The 23,000-nt window shown below is 39.3% G+C and overlaps 1 protein-coding gene across 1 annotated transcript; it reads right to left on the bottom strand.

The window, feature by feature from the left end:
- Positions 1–19,233: 19,233 nt before the first annotated feature.
- Positions 19,234–22,250, bottom strand: pou4f1 (POU class 4 homeobox 1). Its single transcript, XM_004067079.4, has 2 exons — positions 21,850–22,250; positions 19,234–21,434 (listed from the first exon to the last, which is right to left on the bottom strand). Exons 1-2 carry the CDS (start codon positions 21,970–21,972, stop codon positions 20,445–20,447), a joined length of 1,113 nt encoding a protein of 370 aa, XP_004067127.1. The 5' UTR covers positions 21,973–22,250; the 3' UTR covers positions 19,234–20,444.
- Positions 22,251–23,000: the final 750 nt, after the last annotated feature.

Raw genomic sequence — 23,000 nt, 5'->3', positions numbered from 1 at the left:
TTGGACCTGTAATTCTGAACATGGCATAAGAGACATCACAAGACAAAATGACTATCACATCCACAGAAATGTACCTCTAAGACTGCCCAGGGGTAATCAGCATCTGTTTGTTTAATCTGCTTAATCTGCTGGTGAGCTCCACTGGGCGTGCCTAATTAGCAAAATTAATTTGTTAAGACATTAGCACCGTTAGAGATGGCCAAATGAAGCTGCACTCTTTTATGCAAATGCTGCTGCAGATTAGGCTGGCTGTGTTACCTCAATTAGGCTCTTCTTTGATTTGTGTCTATTTTTCTCTCATCCTGTGTCCCTTTTCCTTCCTCTCCTTTCATCTTTCTAGTCTCCTCATTATCACTGTCAGATTTCACTAATCGTGAAATACTGCTATTGTGTGACACCACCGTTGTGGCACGGGGAGGAATCTGCTAATCAGAAGAAGAAAACAGGATCTGGCTTTTCATTCAGAGCATGAATTCTGGAGCATCTACACCACCAACACCTCCAGCACTGTGATGTTTATGTTTATGTGTCAGGGCAGGAGCAGTCCTCCCAGTGCGATGGTGGGGTAATTAGTCTCTGGAACGCTGCACCCTCACAAGCCTGTTTAAGGGTTAATGAGGCCCCAGCAGCTTCCCAGCATGGGTAGGGGGTTATGTATGTGGGTTTGAGTTCACGCAGGCCTAGCTTCAATAAAAAGCCACCCATAGGACTTTCTTTTGAAGTGTCAGAGGGTCCCCCCTTGTTCAGGCGGGCTCCTGTTTCATTTGTCTGAGTGGCAGCATAAAATATAGATGAGCTGCCAGACGACACAATCTAAGCACCCCGACACCTAAATGCCCCTCCTTCACATTTTTCTCCACCGTCACCCTTGATATTATTCACAGATTAACCAACGCCTCCAAATTACAAAGCAACAACCTCCCTCTGCCTTTTAACCTAACTCTGAGGATTGACTGGAAAATAAGATACACAGATCTTTTCTCTTGCGTCAAAGTTCCATTATGGTAACCTTATTGTTTTTTTGTTTTGTTTTTTTGCTTAAATCCCCTATTGTTTTAAGTCGGTAGGTCTTGTCAGGTGCTTTCATGAGCTGTTGGTTCTGCACCAGAGTTTGTTTTCTTAGAAACTCAGGTTTGTTTACCAGGTGTGAAAGTTCACCTGATATCTGCTGCGGATTGAACAAAGTTTGGTTTTGCTGAAATGGGCAGAATGCATTCAACTCAAACTTGTTGAAGTTCACTGCAGACTGAATGCAGTTAAGCTATCCAGGAGAGCAGTGAACAGAAGTGAACTGTAGAGAGTTTTTGGCAAAAATGTGACATATTTCAAAGGGAAAAAAATACACTTTATAAAGAAATTAGTCTTGATGATAAAAGTGGAGTCATGATAAATGAGAAAGAGAAAACTGGTTTGTTTTCTTTCTGGTCAATCTTTATATTTTTACAAAGTTTCTGGAATTGGGGAGGGGGCATTTTTTGCCTATGGAAAGAAAGTCCATCTGACTGGTCTGTTGTGAAAGAGAAGTGTAGCTAATACTTTTTCTAATATACTTTAATATGACATCATTGCATTAGGTTTCTTTTGGGATGTCCACTCCGTAGCTTTTCTCTGCTACTTCCACAGCATTTTTCTTAAGGCCTTTGTAATTTTTTATTGTTCTAGTGGTCAGGTTTTTCTCAAATATGATGAGAACTTATTAAATGCAGAAGTGGAGGGTTGTACATGGATGTGGGGGTTAGCACTTTTGTCTCGTTGCTAGAAGACTGGTTCAAGTTTGTATGTTCTCCCCGACCAATCCCCTGCACTCCAAATTTCCTTCACAGTTCAAAAACCTACTTCATTGGTTAGTTGGTGATCTTAAATTGCCTTTTAGGAGTGAGTGTGTGTGTTTTTGTGTGGGCTTGTGTTTTAGTGGCGATCGGTCCAGCCTGTGCCCTGGCTTTAGTAACCACTCTAACCCTGCACAAGGAAAAGCAGATAGAGAAGATGGATGGAGGAGGAGACTTCTAAAATTGTTATACAAAATAGTTATTTTGTACAATGCTAAAAAAGTAGTATTTTATAAATGCTGCATGAACATGTTATTAACACTTTACAGTCAGGAAGTGCTAACACAATCAGAGTAAATAAACTGATTCTGTCTGATGCAGAGAAAAGTGGCTTTTCTTTCATTAGAATCGACTCCGCCGATTTATGCTGATGGCGTAAATCAGGGGTGCTCATTACGTCGATCGCGATCGACCGGTCGATCTTCAAGGACATGAGGGTAGATTGCGGGACAGAGAAGATTTAAAAAAAAAAAAAAAGTACTTCTTAAAAATCCACCAGCCAATCAAAATCCTCATCGAGAAGTACGGGACTTGATTGACATGCAGAACGGCCAATCGGACATCCTCTGATGCATACGTCACTGCAGACGCGTGTATAAATTCACTGAGCGCAAACTCTTTCTGTCTTTGTAATAAAACGCCTCATCTGTTAATACAAAAGTATCTTTGTGTACTCTCACTGTGTAGTTTTTAATCATCAGTACATAAACAATAATGTTCAAATAAACATGTAACTAATAAACATAACTAACAAACATTTAATAATAGTATTTAATTTATATATATATGTATATATATATATATATATATATATATATATATATATATATATATATATATATATATATATATATATTATAGGTAGATCTTCAAGACATTGTCGATTCAAAAGTAGCTCACACGCCAAAAAAGTGTGAGCACCCCTGGGTTTAAGTGGTCAAAGAGTTACACTGTGTCAAAGAGCGTGTTATTCAGATGTCGCCGGTCATATCTTCAGTGTTAAAGGGTTAAATTGTTGTTGTTTTTTTTATTTCATGTGAAAATCCACTTTGGCATTCAATAGTCTATAAATATTTTTATTTTTAACAACCCAGTGAAAAGTGAATATGAAAATTACTTGCATGCTGTTAAGAAGGCAAATAATATCTTGACAGGAGTGAACGCAGTATAAGGTCATTGAAAAAACACCATATTCACACAGAAACCTTAACAGTTTATTTGCATTCAATTCAGAAAACCTTGAAGTGATTTGTGCAAGAGTCTCAGCCAGAGTCTTATGAAGTCACTGTTTGTGCTTGTCTTCATCTCTGACGGCTTCATTAATCAAGAGAAAGTAAGAGAAGAGCATGAATGTGTCCACATGATGACAAACTGCATTAGAGTCTGGAGTACCGCATTTCATTATAGGCTACAGGGACCTCTAATCTCATTCCAGTCCACTTTGTGGAAATGACAAAATGTTATTACATTCAGCGGGTGTATCAAACATTGCATGGCCTCTATTTATTTTCGCTTTATTTGCTTAAGTAAGTCGGGGGCATCTGCACATAATTGTTTTAAGCTTGAGAGAATCCTCCTTCGTAATACATCATCTTTTCCTTCTCCGATCTCCTGGGAAGTTTGATACAGAGCAACTTTAAATGGTTTTCCTCAGAACAAGTTGGATTTCTTTACTAACTTTTTAAAAACTTTCTAGTTTTACTTTGGTTTTTGTTGTCTTGCACATTTGTCAGAGAAGAATGGTGACTAGTAAAAATGCTTTACCATCATTCACTTGATTAAAATTTACATACAACTATATTTTATCTGTGAGGGCTCTCATTAATCCGTGATGGTTCCATTGCAGATTAAGTTTGTGAAAGGGTCATCTGGACTTAGTTTCATAACTTGGAGAAATTTTGCCACTCATCCTCTGTTATAAGTAACTCTATTTTAACTTTTTTTTCAAAGTTTCCTGTACTAGTTTAATGTGCTTGAATCAGAAAAAAATGATAGGATATAAAATGACAAGAATATTAGTAAGTCATGTGACTTTTTAATGCTTTCTGAAATTATTGAATTAGGCTTTCTGTTCAAACTTTAAAACGTTGTTGTGTGATTTTAGTCTTTTTCATATATGCATCATGCAGGAATAGGGTTTAGTGCATGAAATGGAGAAGGACAGTCAGTTTGGTTGCAGATACAAACACGAAAAGAGCACGTTCCTCCTGCTTGATCTCAAAGGAGGCTGTGAGAGCTGACAGGAGGGCTTGAGGTGATAATGATAGGGAGGAGAGGAGGAGGAGGAGGAGGAGGCGGAGGAGAAAGGAAGAGGCCATTTTTAATCTTGAAATTATTATATCTGGACTACTGACACTTGGAGCTTCAAGCGGATTGCTTTTCCTAATCATTGCACTCTGCACATGTTTGATCTCCATGATGAACAGATGATTAGTTTTTCATGAAACCGTTCAAGCAAAACACACCAACATGAGCTGCGGCGAGACGTTGTTGATTTAGCTGTTTGAGCCGCAGCAGGCCCCTCAGTCTGCCGCACGCCAGCCCGGGCTGGAGACCACATGGGAGCAGGGACGGGTCAAGCAAGGTCAAGTCTATGGGTAATGATATATCACCTGCTGTATATTTAGGGTTTTGCTAATTCTCCTCTCAATTATGACCACTCCTAGCCTCGGAAGCAATGACGCGACACAATCAATTTGAGCAGGGATATATGGGGGGGTTTTTTTGGTAGGGAAATGACAGCGCACGTCTGCTGTAAATCACAGACGGGAAGCCCAGATGATCCCAAGTGCTCACTTTCATGCTTGATCGGCCATCCCTCTGTCAGAAGATAACAAGGGGAAAACATCAAAAGCAACAGAAAAAAAGCCTATTCTTGATATCTATGTTTACTCTTCTAAACACATCTTATGAAAATGTAGAAACCTTTATCTGAATCAAATCAAATATTCTATTATAATGCATGTCAATAAATAATTCCTTTTTACTTCAAGTGTCAAAGGAGAAAATTGTTTTTTTCTTTTATTTGTAAAATATACACTGATCACTAACTTTTGTAGTTGATATTGCTGTAAACAGAAAAAAACAACAGAAGTTTGAGACAATTTGTCAAAAAACTTGTGTTTGGTACTATTTTATTATATTAGATTAGGCTGTTTGTTCAAAAACTAATCAAGAAAAAACACTTCACAAATTTGGGATTATTGTAAGCAAACACAAGCCTTTTTTTTGATATATTTTATGCTGTGCAATAGACAAAATGCTTAAAGCTTCACAGCCCCCCTCAGAAAAACCCCAGTTGCACCTGTAAGAGAAGCTCTGGAGCTCAATGTCTCGATGTAATGGGATGACAGCTTGTGCCAGCAAAGCGGAGAGGATGAAAAAGAGGTGAAATGGCTTATTTAACCAACAGAGAGCAGGGAACTGCAGGGGGGTTCAGTTCTCCATCAGTAACTTTGTTCTGCTTGGATAAAGTAGGGTGGAGACAGGAAGAGGTGCTCATCGCTGTGCTCTGAATAGAGATGTGTGGTGCGGGGCACACAGCGGGAAGGAGGAAGATGAAGGTTTCACATCCCCTGTAGCCTGCACACTGATAAGGTTTAAACGTTCTAACAGGAGATGTAGCGGATCATTTGGTCCTGGGCTAATTGCAGCTGTTTGGATAGCACGCTGTAATGCAGAGAAAGTCAGGTTATAAATACTGTATGTCATCTTTTTTCTTCACAAATATTTCTCAGCTATTAAGATTCACACTTTTTGATTTTGCTGATTGTATTTTCGTGGTCTGTGATTTAACTTCCCTTCATTTTTATTAGTTTAATGATCTGAAGAACAGTATAGTTTTCTCCATTAAGCCAGTGTCTCCAGTTAAGGATGTAATGATTAATAAATTAAACGATGAATCCATTTTTACTTCTACGATCTAATCAGAAGCATCAGTCTAAAGCAAGTTATTAATCAAAACGAAGGAAATCGACCTATACCATTATAAAATTGTTTCAAAATAAAAGATATTGATTATATCAATTTTGGAAAATACCATATTGAGGCATGTTAGGTTTATTTTACTATAATGTAAAAATGACCAAGTGTATCAGCAGACAACACATGTGATGTCTTAAAAAAATTATCATTCCTTCATTCCAGTCCAATGTGTGCAAACACTTTGAATTTACCAAAGACATGTGATCATACAGTGTGATAGAATGCTCTAATAATGTTCTCTTTGGATTATTTTGGTGTGGAAAAACAATTGTTTTGCTGTTGATCCTTGTTTACCTGTTTGTTTGTTTGTTTGTTTGTTTGTTTGTTTGTTTGTTTGTTTGTTTGTTTGTTTGTTTGTTTGTTTGTTTGTTTGTTTGTTTGTACAGATATTTAATTTACCCAATTTAACAGTTAAACTGCATAATTAAACACAGCCTTAAAATTGTTTTAAGGGAGATTTTTTTTTGTGTGGTTTTTGTTTTTTAAGAAAAATTTTGAGATTAACAACAGGTCAAGCACCTGTGGAGTTACCCCTGATTACATCAGAGAAATATTTTTTAGACTCCTATGATTAAGCAGGTTTTGACAGCATTCTAAATTCATGTGGTAGAGCAGCAATTCCCTCATGTATTTTTGTCTCATCCTGTGTCTTTGTGAACTGCATTTATGTGCATTGACAGTGTGTTGCTTTTCACATTTGTCTTTTGTTTTATTTTAAAACTTAAAACCGAATTTAAAGCAACTTCAACTTTTTAAAATTTAAATCCAAAATGTGTTTTTTTTCCATTTTACAGCTTTATTTGTTTGTTTAATCATGTTTTTTTAAAGATCAACTCATTCAGCCTTCCTTCCTGTGATAGAACAAACCAAAACACAACAGTTCAACTTACCTTTTTGATAGTACTCTAATAATATTTTACTCACAGCCCACAATCTTCCAGTGAGTGTGAAGCATCTCCTGCTTGTTGTTTTTATATGGACTCCGCCTGGATGAGGAGAAAAAACTAACAAGCACTTGTCAGTTCTCAGCCGTCACTCTCCTGACAGGAAACTCTTGTGGACTTCTCTTCTTATCTTCCCTCTCTCACACCTTGCAGTCATCTGAGAGAGCACATTGCACTGCTTTTGTATGGGTTCATGTGCAAATGTGCATATATGTGTGCACCTGTGAGTGTGTATACAGGCTTGCCTTCACGCATGTGTATGGGCTTATGTGTGCACGTGTGTGTGTGTGTGTGTGCTTACATGTGTCAAAAACTCAACATGATCTTGTCTCTGGCAAAGGCCTTGGATCACCCGGCCCTGTTCACTCCAGACCTGACAGTTCAGCTGAACTAATCAATATCTCTCTCCAGTCAAAGGTGGGTTCTGCCACGAGGCCGCAGGGGTGCACTAATTGATGGAAACTCACCGCCGGCTAGCTCCATGCCCTGCGGCGCTGGAAGACAGCAAACTAGGGCCTTCCACTGAAATGGAAGAGAAAGTAGAGGGCAGAAAGTCTAAGATCACAGTCAGGAGGGAGAGAGCTGTTTAGTTGTTGTTATTTTAGTCTGTTTGGATATGTACCTTGGTGCAGGTTTACATACATGAGACATGTTGCTTGTCAGGTGACATATTTGGACAAAGGTCATTTTTTTTGCCTGAGACTTGTGATTGTGGAGGACAAAAAAAACAGACTGGTGGGAAACTAATAAAAAAAAATTAAGTTATCATTTTGAAAAATCATATTTTCTTGTACCTCAAAAAGACTCCTAAATGATTGTCAAATATAATCATTTGTTCTAAATATTCTGTAAACAATTCCTTCTGAAATAAAAATTGAGCAAGAAAAGGTCGATGGGTAAATGACCATCAACACATTATATTAAAAACCCACTCCAAGAAAGTTCTGTTTTTGGTGTTTTTAACATATTCTTGTGCCATTTTTCTGATGATAGAGCACATACATAAGAAAAGTCAAGATTAAAATGCATTTATGAGGTTTTTTTTATTCAAATCGTTGTGAATCAGGATCGGACAACAGCAAGCCACACGCTCCCTGTTCTGTTCCATTCTGATGCATCCACTTGTAGACAAATAGATCTGTGTATGTCTTAATTCTTCTCCTTTGAGCTGGCATCTGGCTCAAAATTTTATCGTTGGATAGCTCCAATAATGTTCGCAGTTTTTGTTGCTCTGGTAATGTTAGGTTGGGGATGTGAGGGGCTGTAAGCTTTCGGGAGAGACCTAAAACAGATGGATGATGGGAAGGTGGAGGGGCTTACTCCACACCATTGTAACCCACCCACAACTCAGAGGCAAATTTCTGATGTGCTACTGCAACTCTGCAGAAACTATGACCTAGAAAACGACTGTTTCTTTCATTTACACCAAAAAAAACAGCAAAATAATAATTAAAAGACCACTGGGAACGATTTTAAAATAGATCATAAAGATGATTGGAGTGGGACTTTAAATCACTGGGTTATAAAGCATCCATATGGTAGGGTTTGGAAAAATCTGTATGATCAAGACTAGAACTACATGTGTTTGCTTTTACTGCTGTTACCTTAAAATGACTTACTTTAGGAATAGGCAATTAAATTGAACTGTTTTGTCATGAAAGAGTATCATCTACAGTACTTGTACAGATTATTACATGTGAAAGAAGTACTGCTAAAATGAAGATAAGAAAGAAATGATCACTTGAGAGCACTGACTTTTTTCCTGTTCAGAATATATTGTTATGGAGCAGGCAAAGCACACCATGATAATTACCATCAATAATTGAGTGAGGGGAAATGGTAGGAAGAGCTGCATTCATTGCCAGCTAAATGTGCCTGAAAGATGCTGCGATGGACAGTCTGGCTAGTTTGCTAATTTGGCTTCTTTTTATGTGGCACTGACGATTATCTTTATGCTTCCACCCGCTTGGCTTTGGCTCCTGCAAAACTTGGAAAGAAAGCACACAGTATATCCTATTGTTGCCATTTGGAAGCTGTTTGCTGGTAAATATGGATCCACAAGGGCATCAAAACAGCAAGAAGAGTATGATATTTATTTCATTTCACATGGGCATTATTAGCTCATTCCATAGTAATTTTGAATATATATTAAATTTGCACAATCTTAATTTTTTGTGGGATTCTGTCTGAAAAGTTGAGATGTGCAAATATAAATGTAACTTTTATAGTATTTTGCATATTTGTAGTCAGTGTTGTTTTGCAAAGGATCAAGAGCTCAGGGGCTCGAACAGTTAAAAGAGCCATTCTGGTTGATTTATCACTGACAACAACCCAGTAGGAGCATCAAAGTGTTACTTCACCCTTTAGAAAAATAAGACACTGATTTGTATTTATATTATTTTTTTTAATGGAAAATCCGCCTTATGGTCCAGTGTGCCGCAACTATGGATTTTGGTTTGGTCTACAGACTTCCTATTAATTTATGTGATAAACAGTATTCAAAATGTTTCAGTTCAATTTTGTTAACGAAGCCGCACCGCTTGAGGATCATGGGTACTGTAGTCAAGAGCCTCTCAGAGTGATCCATACTGTTCTTCAAATTTTGTAAACGAGTTAAAAAAGGTGGGATAACTGTATATAGTTACTTTTTTAAAATCAAACCTTTTTCTTCTTTTCTAACCAGAGGTCCACAATGGAGGGGTAAAAGAGCCACATGTGAGTCCGGAGCCGCAGGTTGCAGACCCCTGGTTTGACTGATTCAAAGTGGGTTTGTTTTAGGGCTCTGTGCAGGCTGCTGACAACCACCTATTTTTTTAATATATACAGACAGAGCTAATCTTAACACAGAGCTGAAGGGCAGTTGTTGGCACAGACTTTGGTTTCTTTCCTTGAAAGACAAAGGATGCCTCCAAAACAGATCTGTTGAGGTCTAATCATGCTAATAAATAACGTGTTCAGCAAAAAAAAAGAAAAAAGATGAAAAATCCACTGAAACTCATTGCCTTATTGAACCCATACAACCTTAGTTGCTGAAGCTTAAAAGATTACGGACAATTTGACTGTTACAGTGATATTACAATAATATGTCCTTTCAAATCATAAAACATTGATTTGGACATCAGTTTTCCAAAACCAACAATCTGTGCCACATGATATAAGGCAGCTGTAGTGCAGAATGTGTGTAAAAGACTGGAGAGCCTCCCACAACAAAGAAAGTTCAGAGTGTATATTGACTGAAAGCGATAGGCGAACCCCCCGAGAATCAGGTGCACTTTCCAAAATGTAAATCAGTCCTTCCCCGAGACACACAGGCTTCTCCCTCCCCTGCTGCTCAGAAAGCTTTGCCATTCACCTTTAAACAGCAGAACAATAATCAATGGGGCATTATTAATGCTGCAATCATTCGTGTGCTGTTCTGTGGTACCCTGCAGAGTGCAAAGCTGCTGAAGTCATGCAGCTCATGCAGCACCTTGCATCATACACCGAATTAATAGAAAATAATAATAACACCTACATCTACTGACCCAAGACTAATATTTCTTAAAAACTGATTTAAAAACTTAAAAAAACACGGCTTACCTAAAGAAATTAAATTGATGTTTTTGCATTGGTCATTAACAATTAATACAATTCCTGTACTCCTGAGACTTCAGTCTCAGCGGAGGCTACTCTGTGTCTTACTCCCAAATGTTTTGGGGCAGAACTATAGAGTCTTTCACATTTGAAGCAGAAAAGAAAGATGCATGTATGTTTCAATCTTTTATAAGCCATGTTTCCCTGCCATGGAATACACAACAATCCCTCAAAGACCCCGTGTGAATTTTTCATAAACCATGTCTCTGTTTCTTGTTCATGAGCTGTCTTAATACTCTAAGGCCTATTGCTTCCAGGCTCAACCAGGTAAATTTATTGGATGTGAGAAGAGTGCGAGAGCAGCGGCAGCACACGGCTGCGAGAAGAGGAAGGAGGGAGTGCTCTTCTTCATTACAGAAGGCACATATAAATCAAACTAATTATAGAGCCACTACAGTATTGAACCCTTGGAAGGGAAATGAAATGATCAGAGGCAGGTCGCTGCTCAACAGAGAATGAGTTAATGAAAATATTAATTACCTTATGATATACTGAAAGCGCCCCACCCTCTCTCATTCTCTCCCCCTTCTCAAAGCCCCTACCGCAGAGAGCATTTGTTTTAATTGAGTAGTAATAAGACTGTTACATTTGGCTGAGTCACTTGATTATAGCCTGTAATTGACCAATAAAAGCACATGATTGGCAATTATAAAATCCAATGTAGTGCTAATTACTTAGCAACTCTAAAGCGATGCACGGAGAGAACATCCCACTTCAGTGCAGATGGTTATTTCAAAAGTCATAAAATAAAAGACAAGTGAGTTAACAGAGTCAGCTGATCTGTATGGATATCTCTGTCACTCAGGGAAAAACCTCCCACCCGATACGATGGTGGAATTCACTATTAATATCAGATTTTGTTCTCGTGATCGATTTTGTTTGTGTTTTTGTTTTGAATTATTCAGTGGCACACTTTATCTCCTCACTTCACCCATCTCACCAGACTGCTGCTCCTCACCTCCCACCTCCACCCCCCGCCTAGCCATTTGTCGCGATGGTCAATAAGTGGATGATAGTTGGATGCTGACTGGGAGAGACAGGGTTACTCGGAATGCAGCTGCAAATCACATTAATTAGAAGAAGAATCAACTGTAGTCTACTGAGATTTGGGGTGAGGAAGTTCCCGCCTATTTTTAGAATCCGTTGATTTACTCTTTCTATCTCCCTCATAAATTACCTCTGCAGATAGAGTTTTGAATTTGAAAATTTATTTTTCTATAATTGAAATCAAAAAAGGCCTTTTGATTTTTACAAAATACAACAATTTCAAAAAACCAAAAGTTGGAATTGTTATATGTTTAAAAAAATCTTGGAGGGTTTTAATATTAGGAGGAGTTAGTACATTAGGCAAATGTTGTTTATTTTTTATTATTTTGTATAGTAAAACTGTAAATACACTTCATCTTTTAGGGAATTCCCATCCTAATGTGTTTTAAAATGAAAAAAAACGCAAGAAATGGATATTTTTGCACCCGAATAAATACTAAAAGGTTCATTTTTAAATGGATTCAACAACAATTTAAGGAAAATCAATGAATGATCTACACTAATTATCCAATGATAGTTTTTTCCTGATAACACAATTAGGAAAGGAGGGGAGATGAACGGATAACGCCAAACGAAAGCTGGCTGACAAAAGTTTGACTTCTTTCTGCACTCTAACCCAGAGGTTTGAAGGACAAACTGATCACATTAATGAGACCAAATCGTCTCTTTGAAACTCTTACACATCTATCAATGTTCTGCTTATAACTCAAACATAATTATCCATGTCAACCCATCTGGCTTAATGAGGTGATGCACCCATTCTGCTACCTGTCGAGCTCACAGGGAATGAGTAAATGAATTTTACATAGTTCTTGGCTTCCCTCCATTCAGCATGACAGGCTAATCAGTACTTTGTCAAAGTCGACTCCAGCTCCACCTGTCAAAGCTGTCAGTCTTCTGAGGAGCCGATGAGGTCCCCCGAGTAATAAACGAGAGAGCTGATTTCACACCATGTGACCTGCAAGGTGTGAAGTCAGGCCGCTGAGGACATCACAATCAATGTTGGAACATGTGGTATTGATGAAAGATGTCAGAAATGGTTGGAACTTACACAGGATCCTGGAGGCACTCAGTAGGTGTCTCCTGGGTGTGGACATAATTATTAAACAATGATTTGTGCAAAGAGGCAGCAGCCTCTACTGTAACAGAGACAACATCTCTGTTTGGAGTTAATGTATCTCCACTAAAAAGGATCCCTTTATCTCGGAATTGTCCGTCAAACTGAGACATGCTCACCACGCAGCAGTGCAAGCACAGGGTGTTATTTTGTGTTGGCTGGTCGATCAGTGACAATTAGAATGAGGTGCTGTAATAAACAAATGTCATGAGAGGATATTCCAGTAAGGGGATCCAGAGGACGATCTAAGTTACAAGAGACCAAGAAGATCACAGGAAGACAATCAATGGACAGTAACCTGAGCTCCCTTTTTCCATCATGTCCCTGAGACACCTGCTCTGAATGCTAGGGATTTTGCACAGTTCTCTCACATTTCCTGCAGAGCTCAATGTTAGATCCTTTAAACGCACAAATGAGTTTTATCATTTATATCTTGATACTCTGGTTAGTTTCTATTTAGGTGTAACTTATTAAGCAGTTATTCTGGGAGGAACGGCTCCTTATTATTTTGAAGATTTAAGGATGATAAATATCATGTGTTTTGCTTCTCTACAGTTGTTCCAAAATGATCAATGTAGGGAATAAAACCACAAGCAACCACTGACTGAAGACAATTATTGGTAAAGTTCTATTAGTACTACTTCGTCCATATGGGCTAAGATCTGTTTAAACTGTTATTATGAAGATTTAGGGACTAAAAAACTTTTATTGATCTACAATTTTACCTAAGATAACTGAAATGTATTGTTTGTGTTCATACAATTAGGTCCAATGGCACCAAATAATGTTTTTTGGGATGATAAATATTAAGTTGCAAAACAGATTTTCTGTACTTTATCTTTTTTTTTTATAGGAAAGAGTTAGGGGAAATATGCTTTTCTTTCTCTGAAAGGAGAAAAAATCACTCTCATTAATGGTCCAATTGTACTTTTGTCCTCTTGCTGAGTGTGTTTGCAATCAAATGGAATTACAGAGAAGAGTCACATACAGTTAAAATGAAAACGTTATTTAGTGCCTATTCTTTCCCTGTTTCTGCTGGTGTGTGTCTCACACACACAATGTGTGTGGGTGTGTTTGTGAGAGTGTAACTGCATCAGCATTTGTTGAGTTGAGTTGACCCAGCCTTCCTGGGTAGTCTTCCCTCTCTACCCCAACCTCTAACAACTCATGAAATATTCAAGCACGCCTCACACAAATACACACTTACATGCAGGCCCTAACACACACCCACACACATTTCTTTCTGTCATTCATGCTGATAGTCAAAGAATGTGTGTTTGCAGGTCCACAAGTTACAGTTCACACCTCAACCAGACCTTTCAAACGTCCGTTTATTTAGAGGAGACTCGTGGGTATGCTTGAGCCTAATTCTGCAGAACATTTCAGTCTTTTGTAATCAGACTAGATGTGTACAGAACTGGATACAAATTTGACACCCGGCTGATCGGCAGCTGCCGGCTGTTTAATCAACAGTAATGAATATTTGATGGCGGGGCGGCGGGCGAATGCTGGTCGTCACTGCCTGCAATGGAAGTCTATGTGAACAGAGGAAGATATTCATTACCTTCCAATGGAGAGCCCAAGCTCTGTCTTGTGTGTAGGAAATGCCCTCACATCTACACGTAAAGCAACAGCCTTTATATATACGATGCAAACTTTTGTTTTCCTCTTTTTGTTGTCAAAGTTGCGAAGTAGGATAGGTGTCATATTTTCATATGCTTCGAAATTATCACAAAAAGGGGAAAAGAAAGAGATAAACTAGGAATATCTGAATCCCTTCAATGTTCATGCCACAAATTTGATTTAACTGGTGTCTGTAACAATTAAAATAAATAATCCTGACTTAAATTAAAGTTAGCTAAAAGCTGTCTTCCTAAATGAATTCTACCCACGCAAGCTTTGGTTTGACCAAATAACAAAGTCTAAGTTGGGTTTTTCTTGAGTTCACGTGTCCTTAACCCTTGTGCTATCTTAGATGACCCCACCTTTACATTGACGTGTTCTCCCTACCATGACAAAGGTGGATAAAGGTGGAAAGATTTCATCTAATCCATGGACACCAGTGAAGATCACAAATCATTGAAGAAAAAAGGTTCAGCGCACTGTCTAGTGGGTCTAGATGACCCAACTCCCAATGTTAAAGTGCCTAGGATGAAGGTTGAAAGGTTGAAATAGTGTCTTTGATTGTGTCTGAATTCCTTCACTACTCTCTACTTAGTGCACTATATAGTGGGTTTCACATTTTGTTGGAGAGTCAGAATACAGCTATATCTGAATTCCCTTAATATTGATAAAAATCTACATAGTGCAGAACTATCAAGTCCCCTGGATTATAAATGCAGTTTAAACACCATGGTCACTAGTAATGGTAAATATGACATCACTAATTTCCCAAAGTAAAAACTTAATAAATATGAACATTTTATGAAGGCTATTTTTGAATCTAGGGTTCTGATGATAAAAACTTGAATGGTTCAGAAAAAACTTTGTTAAAATATTTTTTCTAACAAAAATTGTTTGATTGCAATGCATTGTGGTTTATATTCGCCATTGAGCATTGATGCACACTGGTTTTTCACAGAGACTTTTGAGAAATATCTAGGGCAGTCAATTTTAGAGTTGCGAGTAGTGTCTGAATTCCCTCACTACAGAGTGCACTGTATATGAATATACCATTCCAAAATCCAGTGCCATAGAAGTTTCCCAGAAGTCTCTGCAATACACCAGTGTCCATTGATGCTAACTAGATTAACAAATGTGGACCACAATGCATTGCATTTGAACATTTTTTGTGAAAAAAATAGCCCATTTTAATTTATTGTTTTACAAATCATCCAAATTGTCATCATTAAAACACTTTTGATTCATAAATAGTCTTCGTAAAATTTTCATATACTGTTTAGGTTTTAACTTTGGGAAATCAGTGATAAGCCTATTTGCCATTCAGAAGACAAAAATGGTAAATATCATGGTGTCCGAATTGCTTTTAAAATCCAGGGCACTATAGTCTCGCACTATTTAGTGTTTTTAGTGATAAGGGAATAGGGAGAGAATTCGGACATAGCCCATGTTTGCATTTCCGGCCACGTTTCTCCGTCTCCCGCTCTTCTCCTTGTCTGCCAGCCGCGGTAATGGCGGCGGGAAATCTAGGTTCAAGGCAGGGTTCAAAGAGCACCCCGCCCTGGGCCACTGCAGCGCTTGGAAGGGCGGGTTTGGGAAATGAATGACATTTAGATAGTGAGGCACGTTTTTAGCATAGAGTGACATTTAGGTGGCAACGTGTGATTTCAGAACAAAATTAAACAGAGCGCGAGGAGGCGCTTTAGACATGAAGACGCGGTGTTTTGATGTCTTTAGAGCCGCATTTATCAGTGCAGTTGTCAAATGGAGGGTCGGTACCACTTACGAAGGTTATCCACAAAGATATTTGGGGGTTTTTCCCCATAAAGTCTTTGATTTGGAAAAACTGCTACCATTCATAAATTTCAGATCAAACAGACTTTTTGAAGAGTGTAACCATGATTCTGTCATCATGTGAGCCACTAAAGAAATATTATGTGTTGTGTATTTTTCTTATTTGATTGTTTGAAATTTAAGAAAGAAAATTAAGCTTCATAAATTGATCAGCATTACCTTATTGTTGGAATGTGTAAATGAAAATGAATATTTTTGTACTGAAGAGTAAAATCAGTTTGCAAAACTTAAACAAGCGTTTAATTTTACACTGTTATTAATGGGATATTAAAATGTAATAATAAAAGTTGCAAACATTCTCTTGCAGGTTAATGACAGTCTTTAGGCTGCAAGTGGCATAAGCATTGACTATCTAATCAAATGCCTGTTAATTCTATAGAATTAACAGGCATTTGATTAATAAAATATTAATTGTATACAATTAATATTTTATTAGCCGTGCTTAAAAAATGGGCCAAAGGGATTTGTTCTCCTTAAACTTGAATAAAAATGTTCTTTTCTTCCATCTAAAAAGATATAACAAGATCCCTGCTTCCAGACTTCTGCTCATCCATATTCTCAAATGAATATGAATCTAATGTTTTTATTCAGGATACACCCTGCCCATTTTCTGAAGAAACCATACCCGTTTTTATTTGTCAGTGGCTACATGACAAAGAGGTCAGCCCCTCAAGATCAAATATTTTTCTAACTAAATGACGGATTTATTAGACAAATAAGTTGTGCGCCTGACTCTGAACCCTCTGTGATTGAAATATACCCCTGTGTCAACAGCATTGCCTCTCAAACCTGCTCCCCGGCGATAGAGGGCTTCCACAGCGGATTACCGAGCAAATATAAGTGGGAAATGAGTGCAGATGTGGGGGATCTTCCAATCCACATCCTTGGTTTGACATTTCCGTCCAAAAAGCCAACCTTTCTGCGCATTGGTTTATCAACGGAGCCCTTTGTGGGGGCTTTTTTTCCCCTTCACATTTTTAGTCTTGGTTTATTTTTTTAGATGTGCTCCTCCAAAATGTACTTATAAGAGAAAGTCCAATTCAAATAAAGTCAGACTCAAAGCTGTCCTTTTTTTTACTTGTTTGCATCATGTTGTGAGCACATTGTTACAGTCTCATTCATCTTAACATCAGCGCCTAACAGCTACGATTAGGACAGACTCGCTCTCAGCCGCTCAGGGCTGTGTTGTAAAACAAAGTCGCTCGTAAATCTCAGCTCCCGTGTTACCATTAGGTGTGGTGAAATCATTACTTTTGTCGTGGTGGTGTCGAAAACTCTCTCATTTCGTCTGTCAGGAATCCAATTTCCTTTTATTTACATTCATGGTATAGATTAATTATTCCCCCGACTGAAAGCCTGAAGGAATTAAGTTAAGGGATCCTTTGAAAGGCATGAATAATCCATAATGGCCTGCGCGCGCATTCAACACTTTAGAGATGATTGGTTTATATAAAAAATATATATATGTGTGTGTTTTTATTTATTAATACTCAATCGGCAGACTAACCGGATCGGGCAAGTTTTGGAGAGTGGGCTCTCCAGAACGTTCCGGAAGCGCAATAGAAGGAAGGCCTCCTGATGCGCAGCACTAAGGATCAGGCTGCAGGCCGGCCCGCTATTGATGGAGCTTTAAGGGTTATGATATCGGCGGAGTTACCGATGAAATATGCCCCTGATTAATAGAGGACTCTGTCACAGCGGCCTGACATACGGTAGGCGAAGCAGCTGGGGACGATACCTCAGGCATCCCCTACGGCCATTAACATATTAGAGGCCATTGTGCAGGCAGACAGTCCGACTTCATCCAGAGCCCCTGCTCAGAAAGACAGCACCCCAGAGCTGTTTGATATAGGCTTTCAATAATGCATCATTCTTCAGTGCGCCAGCGGAGCTGTTCGTGGTGCTGAAATGATGCACCATGTGGCGCGTGCCGTGCTGCTGGTGGAGTGGGTTCAGTGCCAGAGGTGCTGTGTTACTGCCGGTCGCCTGTGATGATGAGGAAACTTTGGATAGATAGATAGATAGATAGATAGATAGATAGATAGATAGATAGATAGATAGATAGATAGATAGATAGATAGATAGATAGATAGATAGATAGATAGATAGATAGATAGATAGATAGATAGATAGATAGAGAGAGAGAGAGAGAGAGAGAGAGAGAGAGAGAGAGAGAGAGAGAGAGAGAGAGGGATGGATGGATGGATGGATGGATGGATGGATGGATGGATGGATGGATGGATGGATGGATGGATGGATGGATGGATGGATGGATGATATTGAAATGTTATACATTATTTTGAAACTTATTAATTTACTTTGATTTTAATTTTATTTTTCAACCCTTATTCCTGTTTTTACACATATTTTCCAAAAAAAACACTTTAAGTCGCAGTTTCTTGCTTTCTGCCAATACGCTCGTAAATGTTGAGTTAAATGTCTGAAGATCAAACGGAAAATCTACTTACGTCGATTAGCTGCTCGTTTCTTGTGTCCATGTGACCATACAGTGGGCACATTTCCCCGCTGACTCCTTCATCCGCGTCCTTCCCACGAAAGCCCCGACAGCTAACTGAAAGTATTGCATTTTATAGCAGGAAACCGTGATTAATATTGCATCACTTGCTTGTGAAAATTCGTTTTCATAGGCTGGAGCCTATGAAATCTGGACGTGGTGCTTGAAGCCCCAGCACCGAAACGAAAAAAAAATAAATAAAATAAGATTTAGGCCATACTGTATGTAATCATCTATATTTTTTAAACATAAATTACAGTTGTATTTTTCCTTTGCTCTTCTATTTCTTTTTGCTGTCAGCTTCGCTTTAATATATATGTTGAACCAAGTTTGTTTTGCAACTTATAACACTTATAAGTGCCGATTTTCGCTGATTTCAGCAGCAAACATTATTTTGTGTACAAAAATGACCATATTAAAAATTTACTTTTTAGCATAATAATATAAAGAATAATAAAACATGTTAATATCGTATTTGTTAAATATGCGTATTAGGATTAGTTTTTAATATGTCAAAATGAAAAAAAAATGAAAAGGGCGAGTGCTTAAAACTAATACACACACAAAATAAATATCAAGTTAAAAAAAAAAGGTTTTCGTTTATCTGAGAAGATGTCTCAAACGGCACTCACGTTTAAACTTTAATAATCCAGCTCGCTCTGTGCCCAATCACCACTAGAAAAGCCTGAATTTCTTTCACTGATTTATTAAGTTTGCTGGAACACACCTCCCTGTTGAATTTTGGCTTACAGGATGAAGAGAACCAATCAAAGTGAGAGGACAACGGAGGAGACTGCATGATGGAGAAGTTGATGAGTGAGGGAGTTGGGGAGACAGTGGGACATTTTCCATGATGTCGCCGCACTTTTTGTAAACATACTTGTGCACAAAGTAAAAGATTACTTACACAACGATTCAACACGACAAACAACGAGGTGATCTTCATGTGAAAACAGGCATTTAACAGTGAATTACACCATCCACAAAATAAGGTCTGTTAGGAGACAGCACTACTGGACGCAGTGATGATTTAGTTTCCCAATGCATAGAGTGTTTGCGCTGCAAACCGAAACACAAGAAAAACAAACTTGTATTATTTTTTTTAATTATTAGTATTTTAAATCTGTGATTTCTACTCAATGGAGCAAACTTTTCCCTGGTGCCAATACTGTCGACAGACCCTTAGAATGCATTTCTAAAATACCTCCCATATGTGATAAAGTGATGTCTGTATATACAAACCGTTTCCACACAGCTGGTTTCAAGGGTCTCTTTTTGTGCAAATTTAAATAAATAAATCTGTAGATATGAACGACCATAGAGGCTTTTATTTATTTTTTTAAATAGGGTTTCATGCAGGCCTAATTTTTTTTCTTCTTTTGATAAAAGTTTGCAACTTAATTTCAGTTTATAGCAGCCTCTAAATAAATAATAACAATAAATTAACGCATTAATAAATTATTTTGTTTTACCAACAATAACAAAAAACCCAAACAAAAAACAGTTAAACAATCAATGAGGTAATTCGTAAATGGCTGTTTTTAAAAAAAATAAAAATAATAATAATAATTATAGGCCTATTGGGAGAAAATAACTCGCTATCATATTAAGCAAATTACCTCTTTGCGTTTGTTTTTAAAGGCAATGTCGACGTGAGTAACGTTTCCCTCGTAACAACTGAGCGAAATGTGTGTGATCTGTTATTTGCATACTTCACATTCACCGATAACGTGAAAATAAACAAGATATATGAAGCCTCATAACATGGGACTCTAAAGCCCGTTGTGCACCAACGTGGAAAATCGCTGGAGACAAAAGACTGAAAATGGTGTCTCATTAGTGTCCCTTGGTCCCCAAATTCAGTCTCACTTTTTTTTCTTTTGTCTTTTTTCGTGTGCCCATCAGTGAGCAGCAGAAAATTTCAACCTCTTCTGCTTCTGTCTTTGGTTACAAAACCACACTCGCACCACGTTTTTTTTCAGGTCCAACTTTTCCGCGATGGCAGCGATTTTCTCGGACGACGGCCGCGGCTGGACGGCGAAGTACGCCTCCAGAGACCTCTTCTCCGGGGCCGCTATCGACGTCCTCTTGCGTTTCTTTTCTCCCCCGTTGAAAATGTCCGGTTTGCTCATTTTCTCCCTCTGGGCCCCCTCGGCCTCCTCCAGCCACGCCTGGAGGATGGGTTTGAGCGCGATCATGTTGTTGTGGGACAGAGTTAATGACTCAAATCGACAAATTGTACTTTGGCTCAGTGATCCCACACCGGGGATTTTGAGATTAGCCAGCGCGCTGCCCACGTCCGCCTGGGTCACCCCCAGCTTGATCCTCCGCTGCTTGAAGCGCTCCGCAAAAGCCTCCAGTTCCCTTGGGTCTGTGTCCGAGTCATTGATGGAGGAGAGTCCGGGATTCGTGAGCCCCGGGCCGCCTTGGCTCCCCCCGTGATGGCCCGGTAAGAGCCCGTGGTGGTGGGTGAGCGGCGAGTTCATGCTCATTGCTTGGTGGGACAGGTGGCTCAAGCCATGCATGTGCGAGTGCGGGTGGGCAGACGAGGTGGAGATGAGTCCTCCGCCACCGCCTCCGCCTGCCCCGCCGCCTCCTCCGCCTGTCCCGTCATGCGCACTTGACATCAGGGTTAGGGACGACGAGCCGATGTGGTCCATAATGTCCGGCGGTTCCATGTTCTGGTGGTGGTGGTGATGGTGGTGGTGGTGGTGGTGTGCGAGGGGAACCGTGGAGGTCGACGAGCACGGCACCGTGCTCATCGTGTGGTAGGTGGCGTCGGGCTTGAAAGGGTGCGTCTTGCCCTGGGACACCGCGATGTCCACGGCCGCCAGCGCCTCTGCCCGGGCCAGCAGGGTCTCATCCAGACTGGCGAATATGTTACTCTGAAGCTACAAAAAGACACACACAAAAAAAATCAAGGCAGGGTGAGGAAGGAGTGAGTTGGAACAAATTAAGTGAGAAAAACGAGAAGAGGAAAAAAGCCAGAATAAAGAAAACCAGTCATCTGATACGTTTGGCGACACATAACGGAGTTGAGATTGACTCCAGACGCGGGAAGTCATAAAAATTAATACAGAAACACAGCTTTGCGTGAGCATGCTTTCAAAAAGATCACAGATTCGCCGAGTGATTGCTGAAGAATACATGAAAAAAACATTAAGCGCGCGTCTAGCCTGAATGTGCCTTGAAGCGCCTCTTGTTATTACGCACAAGCAGCGCTCATCGCTACAAGCTGCCTCCGCACAGGAAGAGGAAGAAGAAAAAAGAGAGAAACAAAGTGAAAGTTTTCCTGGGATCATTTACCTGTGGAGCTTGTAGGCAGGCTCTCCTTATAGCTTCTGAGCTGGAATGCAGAGTGGTGTACTTCGGTTCGGGCAAAGAGGGATGCATGGCGAAGTGCGGCTGTTTGCTGTTCATGGACATCATCTTGGCGAGCTTCTCCAATTAAAGTGCACGAGGGGAAAAAAAGCGGGTGAAACGACTGCGAGAGAAGGGGAGCCGCTCATAGACGCGCGGAAAGTCTTTGCCTTTCCGGTAATGATGCAGAACAGTGCGCTGAGTGCAGCCTTGAGCCCGGAGATCACAGAGATGCCTGCAGTCTCTCAGACGCACTTATCTGTCTACTGTTTCCCCACTGCTGGGGATGAGAGAGGCTCTTACACCTGAGCGCCTCAGATCTCGTCAAGCCCGTGCTCAGCTTCTCTCGCGAGACATAAACTGCAAGAACAGTGAACTGGCTGACAGGAAAAAAAATGCTCACAGGGCAGACAATAACATATTGAGAGTAGATGCTTGCAATTTTAGGAACTCACTCCTCTCCATCCAGATACTATATGGAGCAGCTGGTGGGTTTTAGGCCTTTCTCTCAACTGAAATGGGCTTTTTATCATTTTTATTTAGTTCTTTATAAAAGAAAAAAATATTTTTGATGTAAAAAGTCAGCATTTGATATGAATGTAAATTGGGCACCAAAGAAGGTGGCAATATTTTAAAAAAATGTACATTTTTAAGCACCAACTTGATTCGTTTTCTAGGATCTTTCTCAAATGAAACAAGACCATATTTTACTGAAGCCCATCAAGGCTTGATGAGTATTAATCCAATTGATTTAACTCACTAATGTCATCATGAACAGTCTATACCTCTATTAATTGACCCCAATGAATTAACACTTGTTAATTTAAACCACAATGGCTACTCAATTAAAATTTCATGCAGCAATTAAGAGGTATGTGAAATATACATGATATTGTTAAGTTTGCATAATAAATAAGGGGATTTCTGCTGCTATGTGTGTGTGGGTTTGGCGTGATCGTCATTAGATTGTACACCGTTGTCCACATGTTTCCAAACTGCGTCTCGGTCAGTAATTGTGACAAGCAACATTTGGGACCCTCTGCTGAAATGGTTAGTGAAAATGTTACTTTGGGTGTTATGATAAGAATGTACACTCA

The sequence above is a fragment of the Oryzias latipes genome, chromosome 3 (genome assembly GCF_002234675.1).
Source record: "Oryzias latipes chromosome 3, ASM223467v1".
Classification (NCBI taxonomy): domain Eukaryota; kingdom Metazoa; phylum Chordata; class Actinopteri; order Beloniformes; family Adrianichthyidae; genus Oryzias; species Oryzias latipes.
The sequence above is the reverse complement of the archived record's forward strand: the minus strand, read 5'-3'. Positions and strand labels throughout refer to the sequence as shown.

What these genes read in the sequence shown, in the direction of transcription:
- pou4f1 (XM_004067079.4), bottom strand. Translation starts at nt 21,972, where the DNA reads ATGATGTCCATGAACAGCAAACAGCCGCACTTCGCCATGCATCCCTCT. An exon ending in CCTGCCTACAAGCTCCACAG is followed by an intron (nt 21,435 to 21,849) that starts GTAAATGATCCC and finishes GTCTTTTTGTAG; the next exon opens with CTTCAGAGTAACATATTCGC.